The sequence below is a fragment of the Neomonachus schauinslandi genome, chromosome 6, assembly GCF_002201575.2.
Source record: "Neomonachus schauinslandi chromosome 6, ASM220157v2, whole genome shotgun sequence".
Classification (NCBI taxonomy): Eukaryota; Metazoa; Chordata; class Mammalia; order Carnivora; family Phocidae; genus Neomonachus; species Neomonachus schauinslandi.
The window spans coordinates 66,743,746-66,769,067 of NC_058408.1; the positions used below are offsets into that span (position 1 = coordinate 66,743,746).

Genomic DNA, 25,322 nt, shown 5'->3' on the forward strand with positions numbered 1-25,322 from the left:
GATTAGTGGATTTGCTTTTGGAGGCCGACAACCTCCCACACCATCAATTCTGCCTTGCTGGAGGCCGGCCCCCGCCCCCGTGGCTTTCCACGAGCTTGCGGCGCCCACACTCCGCAGCGACCTCTCCAAGCAGGTGACTTGGGAGCCCTGTGAAAGACGGGACCTTGACCCCTTGTCGCGGGGTCGCCCCCAACCCCTCACCCCCCGGCCTGTCCCGCGCCCCCCCGGCGGCAGCCCCCCGCTCGGGACCGCGTGCTCTCGGCGATGAGGTCATGCCCGCCCCCGGTGCGCGTGTCTCCCGGCTGGAGCGGCGCGCGGGCGGCCCCGGAGGACAACGCGGCCCCGCCCAGGCACCCGCCGGGGATCCCGCAGCCCCCGCAGCGCCCCGCAGCCCGGGCGCGAGAGAGCGCAGGCGGTGGGCCCGAGGCCACAAAAGGACTCCGCCGAGCGCTCCGCAGGCCCGCGGGTCTCGGCGGCCGACGCGGGGGCGCTGCCGCCCCGCCCCTCGCCACGCGCCCCCCCCCCCCCCGCCCCGGGGGGGTGAGAGGGCGGGGAGGAGGAGTAGGAGGGGAGGGGGCGGGGCGGGAGCGAGGACGGCGTCTGCGTGCTTCCCGGCCGCGCGCCCCGCCTCCCCGGCCCCGCGCGGCGCTCGCGGCTCTCCTGCGCGGCTGCGGCGCCGCCTGCACTCGGCCCGCCGGCGGGCTCCCTCCCAGAGCGGCCGGGCGCTCCCGCAGGGCGACGACGCACAGCCGGCGGCCCGCCCGCCTCGGCCCCCGCCCTCGCAGCCTCAGCGCTCGGCCGGCGCCGCCGCTTTGTGTGGGGACATGGTGTAGCGCCGGCCGCCGGAGGAGGAGCCGCGCGCCGGCCGCCGTCCGCCGTCCGCCAGCCGCGTCCCCGCCCCCGGAGGAGAGGCCCCGGCTCGCGCCCCCCGCGTCCCCGGCCACCGGGGAGACGCGGGCCGCCGGCACCATGAGGTGAGGGCGCGGGCGGGGGCGGCGGGTCATTGTGCGGCGGGCGCCGCGACCCCGCGGAGGCCCCCACCCCCGGCGGGCGCCGCCCGGCCTCGGCGCTTCCGTCCCTTTGTCCCTCGGGCCTCGCTCCGCACCCGCCGCGGCCCGGCGCTGGGTCTCGTCGCGGCGCCGCCTGCCGTCTCCGAGGCCCTGCTCGGCGGGTCCCCTCCCCCGCCCGCGCGCCTCGGCCCGGTCCGGGGATGGGGAGGGGGTCGCGGGCCCCTGCGTGCGCGTTGCCGGGAGACGGGTATTGTTCCGGGCGGAGGTGAGGAGTCGTGCGCCTTCATCCCGGCTGGAACCGGGGGTGGGGGGGGACCGGTGGGGGGACAGAAAAGTTTGGGAGCCCCGAGTGTGCGGCATCGGGTGCCACGGCGCGGTGGGCGCAGAGCGCTGCTGGAAGGTGACCGGGCGCCGGCGGGGCGGGGGCGTGGGCGCGGCGCCGGCCTGCGTCTGGAGGGCGCGCTGGTGTCCGGGGCGACCGCGAGGCACTGCAGCGGCTGCTCCCCTCTGGCTGCCCGCGGGGCCGCCCCGGAGTCGAGGCGCCAGCGTGCCGTCGGGACGCGGGGTTGCGGCGGCCGCGCCGGGAGCCGCGCGGAGCTACGCTTCCCCTCGGCCTGCCCTGTTCGTGGGAGAGGCTGCGCGGGGATGCGCCGCGCTCTCCGCGCCCCGGGGGCTGGCGCAGGGCTCGGGGCGCACTGGCCTCCGGGTGCCGCCGCTGGGGGTCCCGCGGGGGCCTGCGCGCCGGCCTCGGGGTGGGGGGGGAGGTGGTTTCTCGCTGCCCTTGCGGCCGAGGCCCTTTGTGTTGGAGATTCCTGGCCGGCCGCCGCCAAGACCTTCATAACGCCGTACAATGAGATTTCAGCGATAGAGCCTTCGGATGCCTTCGCTTTGGCGAGAAAATGTCATGTCATTGGGATTCTTTCCCAATTGGAGTAGTTTCCATTTGAAACGCTGGTTTTCTTTGTTTTTTTCTATCAAGCTTGAACACTTTACCATTTTTATTTTTAAATATGTTTTTGTGTGGCATGGGTGTGTTTTTCACTTCAGCTTTCTGGGAATTTGCGGTTTTCTTTGATTCCAAGTTACAAACCCTCATTTGTTGGCCTTAAAAATGTGTTTAATGCCGTGTCTGTAAGTGACCTCTTTCCCTTAGTCATTCCACACAACTTATTTTAAAATGTAGTGGATCAGTTTAAAATGTAATTACGGCGTGCAGACCAAAACGCATAATCTCTGTAAAATATGGCTGGAAAAACTTGAACCATGGGTTTGAGCATGTTTGTTGTTGTTGTTATTATTTTTTTTAAATCTGGGTACTGATGTCCTTGAAAACGCAGGAACTGTAATAAAACATACGTAACGTTATATCTTCTAAGACCATGTATTGTTGATCTGTTTTAAAGACTCTGCTGTAGGGAGTTTTGCAGACCAGAAGTTACAAGGTTTTGTTTTTTTTTTTTTTCCAAATTTGGGGTAAATTTTTTTCAACAATGAAAAATGTAGAACAGCAAAAATTGGGGTATTCTAAAATAAAATCATAAAGCTTTCTGATTCAGAGGTTATGAACCAAAAAAAAAAAAGGTGAAGTTTTGGGTGTTCAGTGAGGTTTGATCACTGTCCTGTGTAGTTGCTAGGCTGTTACAGGTAAATTATGTCTTCACTTAAAAGTTCCTTTTCTAATGCAGAGTAATTTGTAATTTCTTTTTTTTTTTTAAAGATTTTATTTATTTGACAGAGAGAGACACAGCGAGAGAGGGAACACAAGCAGGGGGAGTGGGAGAGGGAGAAGCATGCTCCCCGCAGAGCAGGGAGCCTGATGTGGGACTCGATCCCAGGACCCTGGGATCATGACCTGAGCCGAAGGCAGTCGCTTAACTGACTGAGCCACCCAGGCGCCCTAATTTGTAATTTCTAAGCTTACTGCTCTGTTCCTTACTAAATTTGGAGAGGGAGGATCATACTGATGCTTTCTGGTAGCATAAAAGCAAAACATGGTTCACAGGTCTGAAAGGTTCATTCACGTAGTCCACAGGGATCCTTTGTAGGCGAATTCTGAATAATTGAAGAGCACAAAAGAGGATCAACTTTTCACTTGGTAGGCATTGGATTATTTGGTAGGTGGTTTGTGCAACTCCTGTGTACGCGTTTCCTTAGATCCCCGGGAAAGTAGGCTGCTTTGGTGTGGAAGTAAAAGGTTCTTGTGCCAGATGCAAAAAGCTTTGGGATATTTCGGTGCTTAAGAAAGGGCTTTTCAGGTTATATTAATATTTGATTTCATCTCAATGATGCTTTTAAGTACAGTAGGACATAAGTGTTACAGTATTAAATTGAGTCTTTGTATTAAGGGGTACTGATGGTTTAAAGTGCATCCAGAAATAGGAATGCATGGGCAGGAATTTCCATTAAGTTGGTCAGAGTTCCGAAGAGAGGATATGATGAATATGTTGCCATTTAAGTATTTGTGATAAGATCTCTCAGATGACTTCAATTTCAGGAATCGCAGGCTCAGTGGGTGTAATGTTCCCAGGCAGAAGGGGACTGGATAATGGTTTACATTCCTGAGACAATCTTAAAGGCATTCTACACATATATCTTTTTTTTAAAGATTTTATTTATTTATTTGCGAGAGAGAGAATGAAAGAGCACGAGAGGGAGGAGGGTCAGAGGAAGAAGCAGCCTCCCCGCTGAGCAGGGAGCCCGATGCGGGACTCGATCCCGGGACTCCAAGATCATGACCTGAGCCGAAGGCAGTCGCTTAACTGACTGAACCACCCAGGCGCCCAGGCATTCTACACATATAAAAAGCTGTATATGGAATTACTGGCTAATACTTTGTTTAAAGAAGATGCTTTAAGAGTTGAGAAAGTGTATTTCCTTAGACAAGACAGCGATAAGACAGAGGCCCAAAAAACTGGTAGTTTTGTTACTATAACATCCAGCTTCTTGGTTCTACTATTTTTCATTTTTGTAATATTTCAAAAGTATAAGATGATTTGTGTTGGAGGTAGGTATGTACATATGTAATATTAATAGAGTGTAGGCCTTTTAAATGATTGCTTTTTTTTTTAACTAGTTGGTTAAATATTATTTATTTTTTAAAGACTTTATTTATTTGACAGAGAGCGAGACCAGGAACAAAAGCAGGGGGAGTGGGAGAGGGAGAAGCAGGCTCCCGTCTGAGCCCGGAGCCGGAATGTGGGACTCGATCCCAGGACTCTGGGATTATGAACTGAGCCGAAGGCAGACACTTAACTGACTGAGCCACCCAGGCGCCCCTAAAGATTTATTTATTAAAAAAAAAAAGTTACTTATTTTAGAGAACACACAAGCAAGGGGAGGGGCAGAAGGAGAGGGAGAGAATCTCAAGCAGACTCCGACTACCCACTGAGCACAGAGCCCAATGCAGGGCTGATCCCACCACCTTGAGATCATGACCTGAGCTGAAATCAAGAGTCGGAGGGTGCTTAACTGACTGAGCCACCCAGGCGCTCCAAGATCTTTTTTTTTTTTTTTTTTTAAGATTTTATTTATTTATTTGACAGAGACACAGCAAGAGAGGGAGGGAGCACAAGCAGAGGGAGGGGAGAGGGAGAAGCAGGCTTCCTGCGGAGCAGGGAGCCCGATGCGGGGCTCGATCCCAGGACCCTGGGGTCATGACCTGAGCCGAGGGCAGATGCTTAACAACTGAGCCACCCAGGCGCCCCCCCAAGATCTTTTTTTATGCAAGGAGGAGCTTGTGTGATGTAACACAATTGCATGTAGGCTTGTGGGTAAGAAGAGCTCAGAAGAGTTTTGGGTTGATATTCATGGGTCCGTATTATATGTAAATGGTCCACGCTTCTCTTCACTGCTTTGTGTCTTTCTCACCTTAGAAAGAAAAGGCGAGCTGGGGTTGTAAGGGTTCATCCAAGCCACGGGTAGCTGGAGGACCTGGAGTTAATCCCATGATTTCACTGATCTTAAACTATGTAAAAATGGGGATGGTTATTGACTGGGTAGTGGGGGTCACATGATCGTGGAAGAGAAGATGTTTGCATGCTGTATAGCTGTCTACAGTAACGTTGCTTCTCTTGTTTCGGGGCTCAGCTCTGTCTTAGACTAGTTATATATATAACTTTTGGGTAGTCTGCTTTACCTTTCTGGGCTTCTTCTAGTTCAGGGATGGTAAGTAGGTTACATTTTGCTCATCTTCTCTTGGTAGTGGCTCTCTTGTTGATACGGACATAAATGCATTTCTGGGCTTGGTGGGAAAGAGTGCGTGCTGTCCCCAGCATCAGGGTTTGTTTGGGACATGCGTTCCCAGAGAGTGGTGGTGGGAGGGTTTCCTGGCATGCTCCTTCCGTGATCACCTGATCCAGTCCGGCCTTCTTACTTCATAAGGCAGGAAACTAATCTTTTACCGTTTCCTTCCTCTGTGGATATTTAGAACCTTTGAAAGACTTATTATGATTTTTGTTACCGTCCTTCATGGTAATAATAAGCTTAATACACATTTTAGAGTGTCGTACTATCAGGGCTCAGAAGATTCAGGATTTGCTCGTTAATTGAGCAAACTGGTAAAAATGGGGATATGCTATTCACAGGATTGTTGTGTCACGTGTCAAGTGGGATATCCGTGAAGGGGTGCAAATCCTAGTGTCTCTGTTCTCACTGGTCTTCACTTACACTGTCGTGGTTGGGTGTCTGACTTACCCACAGAGGTTTATTTGGAGCCAAATTTGCATTTTTGCGGGAATGCCAGGGCTTTGTATTCAGGCTTTGGTTTGTGTTTTAGATGTTTATTAAGTGACTAAATCTTGACCACAGTTTGGGTTAATGGAGAAAATTTACTGAGGTTTGCACAGTATTCAAGGTTTTGGATACCTTGCTAGCCCAGTTGGAATAAGCAAACTACCTAGGCAGACCTACCCATGCGGCTGGTCTAGAAGAAATGACATCCCATACTGATGGTTTTGGTTCCTTACCCTACACACAGCTTAAATCTAGGGTGATTGTATAACTTGTAAAACACCCAGTCTTTGTTATGGATGTAAGAAGGATTTGGGAAAATGTGATTTCAATTTTTATGTGGTCGTGGGAGAGGAAGAGAAGTAAACTCTTTCTGTGTCATTTAAATCAGACCTCCCCCCAACTGTTGGATGGGATTGAGTGTAGGTAACAGTTAAAGGAGAGAGTCTGAGCTGAGCTGTACCTCAGTAGCTGGTTCCCCAAGTAAAGGCTTAGGAAGCTCTCTGGAGTAGAAAGCAAGAAGGGAATTCTTTGTCAACCATCTGGAATGTAGTCCCAGGTTTATATACCTCCCAGCCATTCCCCTGTGGTCCCACATACTCTATTTTTTTTTTTTTTTTTGCTTTTGCATTTATTACATTGTTTTATAAATTTCTGGAGCTATCTGTCCTTTTTCACTGTAAGCTCCTTGAGGGCAGGGATTGCATTTTTATATTTACGGTATCGGTAAAATATTTGGCAAATGGAGGGTGCTCGTGTCAGTGTTTGGCTTTGGCCGGGGTAGTATTTTCCAGAATCTGTTCACTGGCAGTAACAACCACCAGTTTTGGAGCACCTGTAACATTCTTTAAGCTGTGCTGGGTACTAAAGTGTATATCATAGTGTGTGGCATGTAAATCAATGTTAAATTTTTTTTTTTTTAAAGATTTTATTTATTTATTTGAGAGAGAGAGAATGAGAGACAGAGAGCACGAGAGGGAAGAGGGCAGAGGGAGAAGCAGACCCCCTGCTGAGCAGGGAGCCCGATGTGGGACTGGATCCTGGGACTCCAGGATCATGACCTGAGCCGAAGGCACTTAACCAACTGAGCCACCCAGGCGCCCTCAATGTTAATTTAATTCAAACAAAAGCCACTATCTGGACCACACGAATAGCCGTAGAGTTTGTGTCTTACTCAAACACAAAGCTCGGAAATGGCCCAAAGAGTGAGACTCTGGTTTGTCTAACTGCAAAGCCCCTTTGGAGGATCCCGGGGTCCTGCACTGTCTCAGTACATTCCTCTGTTTTTCAGTGTCTTCGATCATGGGAGTTGCAGCTGTTTTTGAGCAAAAAGCTTTTGTGTGTCCCTTGGGTTAGCTTGTTTCTGCTGCACTTAGTGCCTCCTTTGTTTTGATTTTTACCAGTGCTTAACATGCCAATAATTGGATAGTTTCTGATACTCAAGAAGATGTATTTCTTGGCTCAGCCCTGCCACAACAGAAAATACCATAGACTGGGTGGCTCAAACCACAGAAACTTCAAGGTGCCAGTGTGGCCAGGCTCTGGTAGGGCTCCCGTTACCTGTGGCAAACTGCCTTCCTGCGTGTTGCCGTGTGGCCGAGACATAGATCAGAGATCTCTTTTCCTCTTCCTATAAGGTCACCAGTCCTATGGATTTAGGGCCCCACCCTTATGACCTCATTTAATCCTAATTATCTCCTAAAAATCCCATATCCAAATAGAGTCACATTGGGGGTTAGGGCTTCAGCCTACGAATTTTGGGGGGCACAATTCAGTCTGTAGCAGAAGGTACCCAGATTTTTTTTTGTCTTGTCATTGATAGAACTTTGATGGAAGAAGCTCATCTGTGTAATGTTTAGGCAGTCTGTAGATAGGTTTTAAGTAACTCTACACGTAAATGTTATTTGTTAAAGAAAATAAATGAGGGAACCGATTTATGCAGGAGACCTCATATGTTCTAGAAATTTCTATACATGGGTAAGCTTCTGTTTTATAATGATTCTAATAAATTTAATTAACATGTAGATTTTCCAAAGAACCATTTTGGTGGGAAGCAGTGTCCAGGTATCTGAGTGTACAGGTGGGCATGGCAGAGGGTGAAGTGGACAGGCTTTGAAGTCAGCCTGAGTTTGGATTCTGTTTTGACATTTACCAATTAGTTGGTCTTTGAGTAAGTTCTAGTTTGAGATCTTCTGTAAGGTGGAGATGCTTTTTGCATTATAGAATTGTTGGCAAAACTAAATCAGAAATTATATAAAACCCTGGCATGACACTCGGCCCATAAAACGGACTTGAGAGGAGCTAATCCTTTATTTCTATGAAAGTCTGACGTCTCTTCAGTTTTTGTTAACAATGTGAAAAACCCTGTAAAATGGTACAGCTGCGTTAGAGCACAGCTCGGCATTTCCTTAAAAAGTGAAACATAGAGTCACTGTGGACCCAGCAGTTACACTCCCAGGTGTAAACGCCAGAGAAGCTGGTCCACGGATGTCCACAGCAGCATTATCCGGATGTCCACAGCAGCATTATCCACTCAGAGAGTGGAGACAACCCAGATGGTCACTGAGTGCCGAGTGGCTCATCCACACACGGTGTGTCCACGCGAGGGAGTCATATTTGAACGTCCAGAGGAACCCAGGGAGTGGGTGAAAACCTGCCAGGCGGAGGAAGTCAGACAAAAAGGCCACGTGTGGTCAGGCTCCAGCAGGAGGAGGTGTCCGGCAGGGGCGCGTTGTGGAGAGACGGCGAGAAGATGAGCGGTTGCCAGGGCCCGAGCGGGAGACGGAGGGCGGAGAGGGAAGTGGCTGCTTTTGTGGGTATGCACGGGGTTTCTCTTTTCGGGGATGAAAATGTTCTGGAATTGAACGGTGTGACAGTTGCACGGCCCACCGAATTTAGGTGGGCCTAAATTTGATCCTTTCAAATGGTGAATTTTGTGGTATGAGTTCTAGTTCAGCCCTACTCCCTCATCCTTGGGTTGTTCTTTTCACTTCTTCACTAGAATAGATGGTACCATTCGCTTCACATGGTTTCTGACATCTTGTCAGCTTTGGACTAATCTTCCTATTTTCTGGGGAAGAGAGATTGAAGACCGAACCGCCGGGCTTTTGTCTGTGGGCAGCCAGGCAGGAGGGAGTGCTCTGGGGAAGACCTTGGTAGGGTGCCCTTGGGGGGCCTGAGCGACTTTGGAGCCCTCGCTCTGGTACGGATGGCTGAGGTCACGGAGAGTCCACGAAGCAAATCCATGAGAATCCGAGGAAAACTGTGTAGTCTGCTGGTGAGTTTTCTTGGGTGTGTTTACAGTACCCTTCAACACCAGAGAAAGTTTTGTCTTGACATTTTTAAACAGGGCTGAAGACTTTTTCAGGGCTGAAGGCCTTCTAGAACTTCTGGTCTCGGTAACCAGTGCATCTCATGGCATGAAGTCCAAAAATGACTACTTGTCACTGTGCGTGGGGGGGTGGCCCTCAGTCTTCTGTGCTTTTGGTTTCTGTGTTACCCTCGTCAACTCGGTAGGGAAGAAGCTTCCTTGAGAACCGCAGAGCACGAGTGTGATCGAATGAATAGCCCTGTAGGTCAGATCTCAGGGGAGTGCAGGTGTGGTGGGGGATCTTTCTGTGGTTTCTGTGTTTGTCCTGCATTGTCCTGCAGCCCTGAGATGACCCTTCACCTCCTCCCTGGCTCCCACCTCCTCTTAGACCAGTGTTGCAAGCAGACTGGGACAGGTCAGTTTTTAACCATTTAACAATTCATGAATCACAAGTTTTAATTTAAAACCTTGAGTTACTTTTATGACTTTGTAATCCCTTTAATCGTTGTATTTGTAGTATTTTGAGAGAACGAACCAATTACTATTATCCAAATAAATGTCTTATCAGTGTTGTGTTTTAGTGACTTTTTTTTGCTTCCATTATAAACTTCCAGTACAGGTTTTATGTAGATTTTAGAAGGTATGGAAGGTATAAAGATGTTAATAATCAAACCCAGACCATCTAGAATTTTGCTGTTTTGATTTGTAGCTTTCTAGGCTTTTTATAATGCACATATGCAGCCATAAATGTGTTTGTGGGTGTGTATGTTTTAAGTAAAAGTGAGATCGTACTGTTTATAAGTGAAGTTATACTACATTATATGGTGTGTAATTGGCGCCTTTCAACGTAATCCTTGTCACTGAATTCTGAGCTGTGTAGTTTTAAGTGACTGCACAGTATTTTCACTATGCTTTGGATGACCTTAATCTACTTAATTTATATCTTAGGGGATGGACTTCTAGGTTTTTTTTTTTTATTATTTTTGTTATTATGAAAGCATTGCTATAAACATTTTTGGTTGTATGTCTTTGTGCACATGTTCGATTTTTTTTTTTTTAAGATTTTATTTATTTGTCAGAGAGAGAGCACGAGCAGGGAGGAGGAGCAGCAGGAGAGGGAGAAGCAGACTCCCCCGCTGAGCAGGGAGCCCAATGTGGGACTCGATCCCAGGACCCTGGGGTCATGACCTGAGCTGAAGGCAGACACTTCACCGACTGAGCCACCCAGGCGTCCCAAGATTTATTTCTAAGTGATCTCTACACCCAACGTGGGGCTTGAACTTAAAATCCCAAGATCAGGAGTTGCACGCTTCTCCGACTGAGCTGGCTAGGCACCCCTCACGTTTAGTGTCTCCTCGTTTCCATTCTTGTCTCCCCCGCTCCGTTGTCCGCAAAGCAGTTAGAATGATCTTCAAGGTGGCCATCAGCTGCTGTTATTCCTTGCTAAAGCCTTCAGGGGCATCTTCGTACTCTTAGAATGAAACCCTAATTATTAAAGTCCTGATCCAGCTGTATCCCTAGTTCCCAGCATGGGCCTCTGTAAGTACACAATAAATATTCAAGTGAATAGTAAATGAAATGAGTTTACCAGACCAAAGGGAATTTTGTTAGTTTTGGATACACATTACCAGATCAGCAGCAGCAGATGAAGAGTGCCTGTGGTCTGACGTTCTGGCCAATTTAGGGCATTATCAACATTTGTAATCTTTGCCAATGTGTAGGCAAAAGGTGTTATCTCAGTGTTTTGTTTTTTAAGTTTCTTTTAAGTCATCTCTACACCCAACGTGGGGCTCGAACTTCTGACCCCGAGATCAAGAGTCGTGCGTGCCGCTGTCTGAGCCAGCCGGCCGCTCCTCAGTGTTTTGATTTGTATTTCCTTGGTTACTAGGAGAGTTGAACATTTCCTCACGTGATTATGGGACAGTTCTGTTTTTGTGCGAATTGTCTGTTTTCCCCGTGGGATGTTCAGTCTTTCCTGCAGTGATTTATTCTGTCGTTAACAAGGAGCCCTTCATCGTGCAGGTAGATCAGTTGCCTAGTAGAACGTGTGTGAGCGGGCCGGGCGCACCTGCTGCTGGTGCGTTCTCATCCCTTGGCTGGGCTCCGCCATGCGTCTGTCTGTCTCTCACTTAGAAGTGGTGGTCTTAGTGCGCAAGCTCTTGTCAGACCTCAGCCCACAACCTGTTCCTTTGTCTCCTGGGTCTGCGGGGGAGGAGACTTGTCACCATGTCTTTTAGTTTTTCTTGTTTTGGTGTAGAAGCACTACCATTTGTTATGTCACCTCTGTTCGTCCTTGCCTTGATCGTTTCTGCCTTTGGTGTCACGCCTTCTCCAGTGGGAAGTTGTATGTGTACGCCCCTACGTTTTCTTTTCCTCTGATGGTTTCATTTGTTTCAGTGTAAGCCACCTGCAATTTATTGTGATGTCAGGTGGGAGAGATTAGGTTAGCCTCAAGCTAAATATTGAGTGGTCATCTGTCAGTATCTTTTGTTGACTAACCCACCTTTTCACATTGGTTTGAAATGCCATGTTCGTGTGTCCTGGGTTTCCATAAATACTGGCTTCTGGATCTGGACTCAGTTATCTAATTCTGTGCTGTTTCCTCACGGTTCAGTGACTCCAAGTTTAGAATATATTTTAATGTCTACTAACAGAAGTTACTGTTCATTTTCTTAGGATATTCAAAATTTTATTTACTTTTTCATTTAGTGCATTCTTCGAGATTAGTTGTAGAATTATTTAATCAGTTAAAACAGAAATGAAATAAAAAAAAGAAAAGGTATATCTGCAAATCTGTTGGGGTTTTAGTTTGAATTGTGCTAAGTTAATGGGTTAATAATGGGTAGAGGACAGAATTGACCCTTTGATAATACCAAGTTTTCCATTCTTTCTCTTTCTGTATTCAGATTTTTCACATCAGCTCTAGGAAGGTGCAGCATCACGTAGTTTCTAGTTCAATAGGTTTGATGTGCTACCTTTAAAAAAGTTCTATATTTAGAAGTTAAACTTCTAGCTCGTTTACACTGCTAGTACAACATCTGTTCCCATATTTGCTTGTCTTATTTTTTACTTAAAATATATGCACTTGTATTTAAACATAATGCCTGGGATTTTAAAGAAGTTTTTCCTTTGCTAAGAACTTAATTCCAATGTTGGCATTTATATTCTTTGATTTTCTTAGATTTTGAAATCTAATCGCTAACAGTTATTGAGTACTCATTGCCTGAAATACTTTACGTATTACTTATTTGATACTTCTCTAATAACTTGTAAGGTAGTAGGAGCTGTTGTTATTTTGTAGATGAGGACCCTGAGCCACAGAGGGCTAAGCGACTTGCCCAGGGTCACCTGCTAGTAACCAGTGGACCCGGGGTCCTGTCCCGGCCGGCTGGTTCTGGAGCTCACACTGTTAACCAATGTGCCCTGGGGCCTCTCTGTCCTGGTTAACTTGTGTGAACTGAAATGGGTATTTGAGTTTTCTAAAATGTTGATGTGTGAGTGAATGATTTATTTTCTTTGTGATCTCATCATCTGAGGGTTCTTTATTTTCTGGAAATAATTGGTCCAAGAGCAAGGCCATGTAGAAGGAATAGACCTAGAATAGATTGAGCGACACTTCAGAGATAGCTGGGCTCGGGAGATAAGGCCTTATTTGGCTTTAATCTTGAAAAATGAAACAAAATTATGAAAACATTCTTGCTATGGTTGCAACTGTGTTAAATTCTTAGAATGGGACAAGAATGAAGCAAGTGTTAGTTGCTTGTTTTTACATCATTTTTCTTTAAAAATGGTAAGATAGGATGGACTATACCCCTCCTGTTGTGATAGACTTTTTTAGTATAATCCCAAAGAGAGTCATTTTGCCAGAATACTCAAGGGCTCTGCTGGTAAGGCCGGGGGTTTACCTTGATTTCCAGTTATTTCCTTTGATCTCCTGTTACCTCATCTCTGTTAGCTTTCTCCAATTATTCACTGGTTGTATCTGTTAAAATGCTTTCAGCTGCAAGTAACAGACTGAATGTATTTAAACATTCACGTTTACTGACCTGTAGTTGGGAGTCCAGAGGCAGAGCCGGCGCCTGGCTCCCCGCACCCACGGCTCCTGGTCTTTGGTCTCTGCCCCAAGCTGGATTCCCATTCAGACCCCGTCATTCTTGGAGGGAGGAGGATCATCTCTTGTCATCTCCCCCAAAGGTGTAATTTACGTACAGCTGAATGTATTCGTTATAAGTGTCCATACAGCTTGATGGGTTTTTACTGTATGTGCCGTCTCTGTAGCCACCAGCCAGCTGAGGCTACAGCGCATGCTTCCCGGCTGGTAACTTCTGTCACCTTCCTGTCCCATCAGTGTCCCTCTCAGATTTTCATTGTGGTTTTGCCACTGGGTGGAAACGGTTCTCTTTGTTTTTAGTGACTTCCTGAAGGCTCGCACTTCCAACTTGTACATGGTTTGCATTGCGTTGCTTTGTCACTGAAGCCTGTGCCAGTCACTCAGAGATGACGGGGCAGAGGGGAGGTGGACCGACAGGGGCCGGTGCCACCTGGCACGGATATCTGATGGGGACCGATGTCAAAAATGGTGAGTTCATTAGTGGATGTTTCTGTATTAGGGTTCCTTTTGTGTTGCTGGGCAATCCGGCATTTTGTTGGAGTCTGGCAATGCATCCTATCAGGACCCCTGGACCTATTTTGTCCTGTATTACGTTTTTATAGATGTGCATTCGCTATTGTATGGCTCTGTTCCATCCAGTCTGCTGTCTGCAGTAGTCAGCTCTTTCTGCACTTCACGTGTGGTCAGCTCATCTCCTGTGTAACACGCTTCAGTGGCCTCCCTCCACTGTTAGAATTAAGACGGGTCCTCGTCTACATGCACGATTCCTGTGTGATTCTTCTTCCTCTGTGATCACACAGTTAGTGATGTGGCCCTGTAAGATACATCCTCAGAAACCACTTTATAAAGGTAAAGATGTGGGGCGCCTGGGTGGCTCAGTCGTTGGGCGTCTGCTTTCGGCTCAGGTCATGATCCGAGGGTCCTGGGATCAAGCCCCGCATCGGGCTCCCTGCTCCATGGGAAGCCTGCTTCTCCCTCTCCCACTCCCCCTGCTTGTGTTCCCTCTATCGCTGTCTCTCTCTCTGTCAAATAAATAAATAAAATCTTTAAAAAAAATAAAAAGGTAAAGATGTGCATAGACATGCATTCCCTGGTTCTTGTAGTTTAGTTGGGAGAGTAGCCATTAATCGCTTTTCGCAAGCTTTGAGGAGTGGTATATGGTATCACGAGGGTAGAGATCTTTTCATATATTTGTGTTTGATTTCTTTCAAAATGTCATCTGCAGATGATACTTAAAAATTTTCCCTTGTAGTATGCTTTTTTTTTTTTTTTAAAGATTTTATTTATTTGACAGACACAGCGAGAGAAGGAACACAAGCAGGGGGAGTGGGAGAGAAGCAGGCTTCCTGCCGAGCAGGGAGCCTGATGCGGGGCCCGATCCCAGGACCCTGGGATCATGACCTGAGCCGAAGGCAGACGCTTAACGAGTGAGCCACCCAGGTGCCCCTCTTGTACTATGCTTTTTACTTACAGCAGATCAACAGCATTATTTTGTATTGCTTTAGTATTTTGTTACACTTGTCTGTTATTTTGTTCAAATCATCTACTTTAAGGAAAATCTCTCTGTCATCTTTTTATATTCCTTTGGATATGGAAGTTTTTCAAGGTGTTTTCATTTTGGGAAGAGATAGTCAAGTTTAACAAAATCCTCTTTGGTTTCGAAGCCATTCTGCTCTTTACTGGCTGTGAGACCTTCCCTTGGCTGTCCAGGTCTCAGAGTCTTCCTGTGCAAAATGAGATTAACAATCCATTGCCTTGTTTTGCAGTTCCCCATAGTGCATTTAGAGGATTTATGGATTTGGTGTATTCTAGTTATTGTTTTCTTTGTGTTGTACCTTTACTTTCATTTTAATAAGTTTAGGCTTCTGAATGTTCTTTGGCCTTTTTTCTTTAACTTCGAATATGAAAGACTTCTGTTTTTAGGCACTCTTAAGAGCAGAGAACTTTTAGAGAACTGGTATTTTAAAATGATGTTTAAAATGTGTTAAGAGGCAGCGTCAGATTGAAAAGCAGAGCCCTGAACTGTGGAACCATTGTCTGCGTCACGGGGAACCAGCCTCCCTGTGTCCCTGGTTGGAGCCTTTAGGTCTCCTCCTCGACCTTCCCGTCCCGATGCTCAGGTGCTGCATGGCCGCAGTGCCCCACACTTGCTCCTGAGAACCTTGACCTGTACCTGGGGCCCGCAGGCAGGACGTCTCCACCTGGCCTTCGGGCACATCCACAGACCTGCTGCCATGTTCTCCGTGCCAGGCATTCATTTCAGAATGATCTGTCTGTGGTTCCCCAAAGGTGCCCATGGGATTTTGGTCTTGTTCCTTCTGTTCCGTCTTCCGGAAAGTTGTCTGGGTGCCTGCTCAGTCTCTTGCTTCAGCTTTCTCTTCCACTTTGTCTTTAGTGATCACTCCCTTATTGAACCGCTAGCATCTGTCACCTTCCAGAGCATTTGGTACTCCAGGCACAGGTTTTCCCTCAAAAAATTAAAGGTAAGCTTTGACTCAGGTGCATTGCCCTAGGCGCTTTGTAACATGCTGGGTATCATCAGGGACTTCCAGTAACTTTTAAAAAATAAATTTGAGGGGTGCCTGAGTGGCTCAGTCATTAAGCCTCTGCCTTCGGCTCAGGTCATGATCCCAGGGTCCTGGGATTGAGCCCCACGTCGGGCTCCCTGCTCGGCAGGGAGCCTGTTTCTCCCTCTCCCACTCCCCCTGCTTGTGTTCCCTCTCTCGCTGTGTCTCTCCGTCAAATAAATAAAATCTTAAAAAAAATAATAAAAAATAAAAAATAAATTTGAAAACTAAACTCATGATTATTGATTGCTCTAGGCCTTCCCATTGTAATTCTTTAGCTGAGTCATGTGATTTTCAAAGGTATTAAGACAGTACTTTGAACAATTTTGGGTCTAACACAGCATGTTTTTATACCCCTGTGATCAAGTGACGTGTAAAGGTATGAATAAGTGACAAAGTGAGGGTGTCATGGTGTAATATTTGGATAAAAAATTTTCATATGTAAATGTTAATATGTAATATACTTGGAAGTATAAGGACAACACATCAAGTCTGTATTTTTTCTGCCTGGAAACCTTATACAAATAGGTATCCTGTCACCCAGTCAGCACTTCTCTTCCTTTTAACTGATTAATTGGTGCAGTTGTCTTTGGATCTGTACAAAGTACTAAAATCGGTGATGTTTTTATGCAGATCATGGGTACAGTTATGAAGCAGGCAGTTTATTTTTTGTGATCTCCAAATCTACTCTATCCCTTTACTGATGGCTGTTTGGAATTCATTCATGGTGAAGGGGCCTGAGACATCTGAACTCTGTAAGGCAGGCTGGAAACTCAGATGAGTTGATCTTGCATCTGAACTTTGTAGGGCAGGCCAATAGGCTGGAAACTCTGGATTTTTATGTTACAGTCTTGGGGCAGAATTCCTTCCTTGCCTCTTCAGCTTCTGGTGTTTGCTGGCAGTCCTTGGCATTCCTTGGCTTCTATAAATGCATCAGTCAGTTTCTGCTTCTGTGGGCATATGGCCATCTTTCCCTGTGTGTCTCTGTCTTCACGTGGTGTTTTCCTCTTTTAAGGAGACTGGTCCTATTGGATTAAAGGGCCCGGCCTACCTCAGTGTGACCTCACTGTTACTGATTACATCTATAATGATCCTGTTTTCAAGTAAGCTCACATTCTGAGGTACGGGGGGTAGGGGGGGCTAGGACTTCAACATCATTTCCTGTCTGAGTTTCCCACTGGGGTATGGGGCACAGCTTTGGTCTCCTTCCTGTCTCCCTTTGATCAGCTAACTGCCCCAGATGACAGATACAGAGGAAGGCATGCATATGCACACGTTAAATAGAAAGCCATGCAAAACGTATATAAGGGCTACCAGAACTAGGAAATAAATTCAGCGAAATTGCAGGGCATGAGATCAACACACAGAAATCAGTTGTGTTTCTGTCACCAGCAGTGAACAATCTGAAAAGGAAAATAAGAAAGCAGTTCCATTTACACTACTCTCTCAAAGGATAAAATACCTAGGGATAAATTTAAGCAAGGAAGCAAAAGACTTGTATACTGACAACTATAAAATATTGCCGAAAGAAATTAAAGACCTAATTAAATGAACAGAGCTCTGTGCATGGATTAAAGACTTAATGTTAAGATGACAGTACTACCCACAATAGTCTACAGATTCAGTATAATCTCTGTCAAAATCCCAGTGGCATTTTTTTTGGCAGAAATAGAGAAGCCCACCCTAAAATTCAGATGGAATTTCAAGGGACCCAGAATAGTCAAAACATTCTTGAAAAAGAGCAGAGTTGGAAGACTCCGACTTGCTGATTTCAGAACTTCCCACAAAGCTGCAGTGATCCAAGCAGTGTGGTGCTGGCATGAATATGACCCTGCACACCAGTGGAACTGGACAGAGCGCCTAGAAGTGAAATTTGCACATTTGCAGTCAGTCGACTTTTGACAAGGGTGCCAAGACCATTTGATGGGGAAAGGATAATCTTTTCAACTGATGATGCTGGGAAAACTGGATATTTCTAGTCGTTTTGAAAGAAAGGTTAGTATTTTTTCCTGCACTGTGAATCCCAACCTCTAAATCAGGCTTTATTGATGTTTCTATGTTGTGGGGGCTGCCCCAGCTGCTGCGCATAGATGCCAGTAGCTCACCCCAGCCTTCCCCAGTGAGCTCACCCCAGCCTTCCCCAGTGGCGACAACCAGGGATGTCTCCAGACAGCCTCAAATGGTGCATGGGGGAAAGGTCACCCCAGTCAAGAACTATTGCCCTAAATTCTGTAATGTCAGGAACTACTGAACAATTTTGAAAAGCTAAAAAAACTCGACATTTAAAACATTTAAATGTTTTGTGTTTAAGTGAAAAGTGATTTTTGTGCTGTTCCTTTTATTATAAAAGACACATCTGTTTGCTTATTTAGACTTTAGTTTGGTAACATAACCACAACTTGTAAATAGAATTCAAAAAAGAAAATCTGTCCTGAGAATCGGTTGATATAATCCCATTTCTAAGTTAGGAACTCCATGAAGATGAAAAACCACCAGCTTTTGATTTTTAACATAACTGAAATAAAAAAAAAAACCCATTGAAAGAAATTGTTATACCTCATTGTTAGTTCAGTGCAAGTATTTAACATAAACTTAGCTCATTGTTTTTAAAGATGTTTTCACGATTAACTTTTGTGTCCCAAAGACTTGATGAGTTTCCCTCGCTGATCTGGAAGCCTGATACATGCCGGGCACAGGGCATGAGTCCCTGGCTAGAGGTACAGTGTCTCCGAGGTGAACCTTTGCTCACGCTGGGTACAAACCAAGTGGGCCAGCCAGTGACATATGACAACTTTTAATGTTCTCTCCTTCTGTAAAGTAAGTCGATCGGTGATATGCGTAAAAGCTACTATTTGTTGCACATTTAAGGGCAGGCCAGGCGACTTGCTAAGTGCATCCTGTGAATCACTTTATATAACGGATTAGGATAAGCCATGGGATTGGTGTCGTCACTTACCATGGAGGACGCCTGGGCTTAGTCATGTGGTTGGTGAATGACAGCTGGGCTTCAAATCAAAGTCCTGCATAATTTCAAAGACCTTTCTCCTGAGACTCTATGGCCTGTAATTTTTTTACCTTCCAGTGCTGCTTCTCACATTTGATATCCTATCCTTAAGATCACATCCAGTGCTGTCTCTGCTCTCATCTTGGAGTTTGTGCAGGAAGGAAGTGATGGGCAGTGTGGCAGGGGGGCCAGATTTCGTAAGTCTCTGAAGGACAGGTAAAGGAGTGATACTGGTTGGGGGCGGGGGGGGGGGATTACCCTCGGCGATGCCCTGGCCCGAGAGAGAGAGAGAGAGAGCATGCATGGCCAGCAAGCAGCGGATCCCGGACCCGAGTCTGGGAGTGCCTCACTTCTAAACCTGTGGGCACTTTACCCTAGGTCTTCAGAATGATTCGAACTTGTCTGATAGATTAATGACTTCCCATTTGTGGGCTCTGGGGGCAGCTGTAAGATTATTTCACAGAGCACCTGTACACCTGTGTGCACCAAGCTTTGTCTGTAATCCAAAGCTGCCAACCTTCAATTCACATGCATCCTATTTCAAGTATATTTGTACATGCTCTTAACATATTATGCAGATTAATTTCAAAGACAGTAAATTCAGAGTGCATTTATATATAATTTTTTTTTAGAAAGAGAGAGAGGGAGGGGCAGAGGGACACAGAATCTTGAGCAGACTCCCCCTGAGTGCAGAGCAGGAGGTGGGGCTCCATCCCACGACCCTGAGACCATGACCTGAGCTGAAATCAAGAGGCGGTCGCTTAACCGACTGTGCTACCCATGTGGCGCCCAAAGTGCTTTTTAATCACATTTTCTCAGTCAACATACATTAAAAGTACAAGTCATGACTTTAAACGGCCTCCTTGCCTTTGAAAAGTTTGAGAGTCACTGGAAGTTTATCTGGTATTTAATCTGTTTCTAAGGTGGAGCATGGCAGCCATTGTGCAAAAGAAATGGGGAAATCCCAGAACAGTGAATGTGTTTAAAGCCATGGCAAGAGTAATGACAAACTTTTATGTTTTGGTCTTTGGATGAAGTAGAATTCTGTAAAAAAAAAAAGTTTTATGAAATGTTACTAGTTACCTGTATAGGTAATACTTACAAATAGTTCAAAGAACATTTTCAGTCGGAAAAAATTTAAGTTAGAAAATTACAGCCCTTGTTCATAAATCACGATTTTTAGAAAATAATCTGAAACACTCAGGGCCTTCTTTTAAATTATGAAAACAAAAGATGCGTGGGTATGTTATTACCTAGGATTTTTTTTTTTTTAAACCAACTTTTGCAGATGATGCTTTTCAAAGAAATGTGTCCAGTGGGCAGCGGCTTTTTCTCCTAGGTAGGGAACCCGCATAGTAAGGGCATCTCAGTTGCTCTCAAGATGGAAATGGGCTGGGATTTGGGCTTGTGGTTCTGTGGCTTTAGACTTTATACCAGGACGCTGCGGTGTTGGTCGTAGTCCTTCCTCAGCGGCGATGGGGTTAACTGTGGCTTGGCAAGTGGAGAAAAGGAGTTCTGTGCAGTTTCCAGCCTGTGGGCTCTTGTTGCCCAGCAACAAGCATTGTCAGTCAGTACAGGGTATCGGAAATTGGTATTCTGTGTCCCTCTGCACCACATGCTCATTTTGTAATCGGAGAGAAGTGGTTTGGGGCTCTTTTGCAAGGTTTCTTTTTAAAACAGACATTTAAAGATGATTTTCCTTGCTTTTTCTAGTTGGTTACTTTATGGCCTTGGAGGTCTTTCTGTTCTCACGTAGACATTATACTGAAATGCTCGTGTTCAAAGAAAGGGTTTTATATTTTTGCTTTGTGTTGTATTTGTGTTTTTGTTTTGTTACTGTTTACTCAAAAACGAATACATTTTTGCTGGAAAATTCAAGTTAAGTAATTGGAACATCAGAGCTTTATTTGTTTTTTTTAAAGTACAGGTCCAGAAGTTGGGATAAGAATCCCTTCCTTGATAAAGATTATTTTTATAGGATTCCTAGCCTTGTATAGGATCTCATGTAGAATTTGATAGTTGACTTTTTTCCAGGAGAAATTGAAATGTTTTGATAGCAAGTGGGTGACAGACAATAGCCTTTTTCTAGAACATGGTGGTACAGTATACATACCGTCAAATGTACTGTCTCGGGTGGGTTGTCTGGCATTTGGTGCGGTCACGGTGCTGTCCCGACTGCCACCTCTGTCCTCCAGGGCTGAGGGACAGCCTTGTGCGGCCATTTGGTGACCTGGGCCAGGCTGTCTTCCACGTGCTTCTGATAAACTGACTTGTGTAATCTTCGTGACAACCCTGGACGGTGAGTGCTTTTGCTGTGCTCCAAGTGGGCACCGTGGTGTGAGGCGGAGAGCAGGACACACAGCCAGCCCGGGGGAGTGGGCTTCCGGCCCCAGAGCCCAGACCTGGGTGCTCAGCCACCACAAGACGGCATCCTCTTTTGAGTCCCTTTCTTTTCTATTCAGTGGTAAGAGTAATGATTTTAACAAAATTACCTACCAAAAAAAAAAAGCTACTGAGCTCTTTCAAGTAAATTTAATATCCTTTGCCAGCGTTTTGGACTGTTAATGAATTTAGTTTGGCTATAAATCGTATATGTCCTAAATTTTAAAAGGATGCTGTTTGTATTTTCTATTGTGAATTGTGTATAACATTATAAATGTTACAGTTAATTACGTGTTGGGGATTTAGTGCCCTTTTCCAGCCCATTTCTGGGCTGTTTCCCACGCTGTTCCTTTTGGGAGAGCGCGCAGAATGCACATTATTTCCAGTAGCATAGTACACATGTATATAGGGAGTTAGGTTGTTACAAGGGGATTCTCATGTGATGCATCCGATGTCTAAAGCCAGTCGGCATCGGATCTTGTGCTTCTGAGTATTTCTGAGTTCATGCTACTCTTTTTCATGGAGGACCTGGAGTTGATGTTCATATTGACAATCTTGAATAAGGAGCAGTAGGCCAGAGTGAAACAGGAGAGGGCACTGCCAGGTGCCCTTGGGGCTTTTAGTTGATGCAAGAGATGATGGATTTCCTTTCCGCTGGGGACCATATCTCTAGTCTCATTTTTTAATTTTTTAAATAAAGATTTACTTATTTTAGAGGTGCGGGAAGGGCAGAGGGAGAGAGAGAATCCCAAGCAGGCTCCACGCCCAGCGCAAGCCTGATGCGGGGATCGATCCCACAAGCCCGAGACCATGACCTGAACCGAATTCAAGAGTCAGATGGCCAAGTGACTGAGCCACCCAGACGCCCCTCTATTAGCATTCTTTAGCTAAAGAACTTACTCTTCCCTCTGACCGTTTCCCTCCCCCAGTGAATATTCTGGCACATCTTCTGCCTTGAGACTCCTTGACCTGGATCCCTCCTGATTCGTATGTTCCCATCCTGATCAACCAGATTTGCTCTATGCTTCCAATTCTCTTCACTGTTGCACCATTAAAAAAAAAAATTTCCTCCTTTTATTTTTGTGCCTTTATGTACACATTTGATTATGCTCTCCGCATTTTTTGTTTTGTTCACTTAATGTTTTACATTTTCTATGCTTCTAAAAAACTCAATTTTATTAGTTGCATATTTCACTGTAATTTACCGATTTCCTTTTAAACTGCTATTTTGTGATTTTGTATAATGAATAATGCTTTCGTGAGCTCAAAGCGTTTTTTTTCCTCCTAATTGCAGACTAATTCCTTAAGATGGATTTCCAGAAATAGTATTAGATCTCCAAATAAATAGAAACAGTCTTAAAAGCTCTTGAATCATAGTGCCAAATGTTTTCCAAAAGTGTTGTGCCAGTTTTCATGCCAGCCTGCAAATATATGAAGTGTCCATTTCACGGCAAGCAGCGGCAGCAGAGAATGTTTTGATGTTGACCTTTAAATTTAGAAGAATTGACTCATGGCTCTGCTGGGCCTTTATCCTGAATCACACCTAGATTCTAAAGCTGCTGGGATCGGGTTTGGGAGAAGGAGGGCCTGGCTACCCCTGTCGCCTCCAGCTCTCTTTAAGTTCTGTGGTGATGCATTCGCTGCTCAGGTAAGCAAGCTCTCATTTAATGCAGTGCCCTTTTGGATACATGAAGCAACTGACTTTTTCTGCTTTCATTGTTTTGATAAGTTGGAGGATGTGGGACAAAGTAGTGAGTGTTCGAAATGCCATTCCCTTGGAAGCTGGGGGCAGGAATAGGTTTGGCTCTCTCCTTTGCCCTGCCAGGGGGCTCTGTACGGTCCCCAGAGGCATCCCAAATGAGGTTCAGGAGCCACCTGTCCAGCAGGTGCTTCTCGGATGTAGCCTGAGTTACTGATTCTTCTCTATCTAGAAAATCACTAGCAATTCTGGAGGTAAAGTGGCTTTTCTCTAAAAGGTTGTTCTAGGATTCTGAGCTGTCACATGCTGATGGAATGTTTTCTCCGAGGAAAGGAGGCTGAGGGAAGGGACTCCTGGTCACCCCGAGCCTTGTCACAGCATCCAGCACAGTTGGCCATCCTGGCCTTTGAACCACTTGGACTTAAGGGACTTGAAGCTCTTGCTTCTCTCTTTATCACATTGGCTGCGTCCCTTGGTCCTTCCCTCTGGTGTCTTTCTCTTCTCCTCCTCAGACTTGCATTCCTCCCAGTTTTACTTTGCCCCCGTGTGCTGCTGCCTCCCAGATTTAAACTTCTGTCTCAGTCTGTCTCGTGAGCTCTAGATAATCATCTGAGAACTTAATTCATTTGTGTATGTAACAGGCACCTTCAATACCACGTGTCCCAATCCGCGTGTGTAGTATGTTCCTACAAATTTATACTAATTGAGAACTAGGTCTTGCAATGACAGTGTTTTCTTAGAGTCTTAAATAGAACAATAACATAAAGGGCTAAATTGTTAAAACGAATGTCTTCTGCCTCATTTTGTAAGCTTTAGATCCCATCGTTTTCTTCTAGTAGGAAGGTTTGTCTGCATCTTCCTGGATGACTGAGTCCAGAAGTTCTTGCTCAGGGATTTTACTTGTGGGAGCTCTCATGCCCCCCGTGCCCACAGACCCTGCTCCTGGTTTCCAGGTTAGCACTTTTCATGTCAGCTGACACACAAGAATGTGGATGGTTGGCACAGTGGACGAGCTGCCAGCTCGTGGTTTGCCGTCAGTGTCCTTGGAGAGTGATGTGCATTGATTTGACTGTGACTGTGCTTTTGCCCTTATAAAAATGAGGGGAAGGGGCGCCTGGGTGGCTCAGTCGTTAAGCGCCTGCCTTCGGCTCAGGTCATGATCCCGGGGTCCTGGGATCGAGCCCCGCATCGGGCTCCCAGCTCCGCGGGAAGCCTGCTTCTCCCTCTCCCACTCCCCCTGCTTGTGTTCCCTCTCTCGCTGTATCTCTCTCTGTCAGATAAATAAAATCTTTAAAAAAAAAAAAAATGAGGGGAAAATAGAAGAGATGGAATGTTAATACACAGTCGACACAAATCCGGAAGTCACTAGGTATCTATCCCTGAGCGGTGCTCGTCAGTCTTGGTGGGACTCGACCCTGTTTGTACGTACGCTGGTGGTCTGTGTCTATATGGTAGGTAAGATGATTTCGTTGACACTGATGGACATTCAGGTCAGCTGAAGAAGTACATCGCTTCCAGAATCAGAGCCGCCTTCGGGCCTCAGGGATGAGAAGAATGCTAGCAGTTTTGGTTGACCAGGAGTTACTCTGTCTCTTCGCTTTGCGTGGCTTCATTCTTGTCTCTACAGTCTTTTTTCACTCAGTTTCTCCATGAGGCCCACTCCTCTAGCCTTTGTAAGTTGAAGTCAAAGAATGTTTCCTGTAATCTTCAGCGAGAAACATCCTGGGTTAACACTGGCGAAAGCCCTGCTGGGGTCGCCGCCCCTCTTCTCAGTGGGCTGGGCTCCGTTGTGACGAGCCCCAGTGGTGTTGGGGATGGACACTTTGCGAAGTGGGAGAAGGATATCTGGAAGCAGATACCCATCATATGATCTTCAACTAAGGAGGACTGTAGCAAAATTGAGTTATATAAAAAAAGACAGGAAATGGGTCTAAAAGGTGAGGTCTTAGGATAGAAGAGGTTGATTCATTTTTTAGTGATCTGTTAGGTTTACAGGATTATAGAGCTTGTTGAGGAATGTAGCTTGCAGCACTCCCTTTACAGTAATAAAAGAAGGCTGAGGCTCAACATCTTCCTACGAAAATTTAAAAGAAAATTGGTAAGACAACATCTCGTTTCTTACAAACTCTCTGAGCAATGAAAAAGAAAATCACTTGTCTACCAAATGTTGCATTAGGTAAGCAAGAAAACTAGAATTCGAGGTGAGAATTATTAGAAAGTAAATTTTATCTGTATTTCATCTTTGGTTTAAGTGATTGCTCCTATCTTAGTTTTTAAAGCTAAATATCCACCCCCTAACTAGAGGTTTCATATCTTTTGACTGTTAGAATGAAAAATCATTTTAAAAAAGGATTTACTTATTTGAGAGAGCACACGTGCACGTGTGTATGAGTGGAGGGAAGGGTAGAGGCAGAGGGAGAGGGAGAATCCTTAAGCAGACTCCCTGCTGTGCGCGGAGCCCGGTGTGGGGGCTTGATCCCAGGACTGAGCCACCCAGGCGCCCCTGAAAAC

The 25,322-nt window shown here is 46.0% G+C and overlaps 1 protein-coding gene across 2 annotated transcripts in view; it reads left to right on the top strand.

Annotated features, from left to right (window-relative positions):
- The first annotated feature begins 671 nt into the window (after nt 1-671).
- Nucleotides 672-25,322, top strand: part of ENAH (ENAH actin regulator) — a 138,686-nt gene continuing 114,035 nt past the window's right edge. For both annotated transcript variants that reach the window (XM_044915980.1, XM_044915981.1), the window contains exon 1: nt 672-974. In XM_044915980.1, the coding sequence (XP_044771915.1) occupies nt 970-974 (5 nt within the window). In that variant the 5' untranslated portion in view covers nt 672-969. The remainder of the gene's footprint in view (nt 975-25,322) is intronic.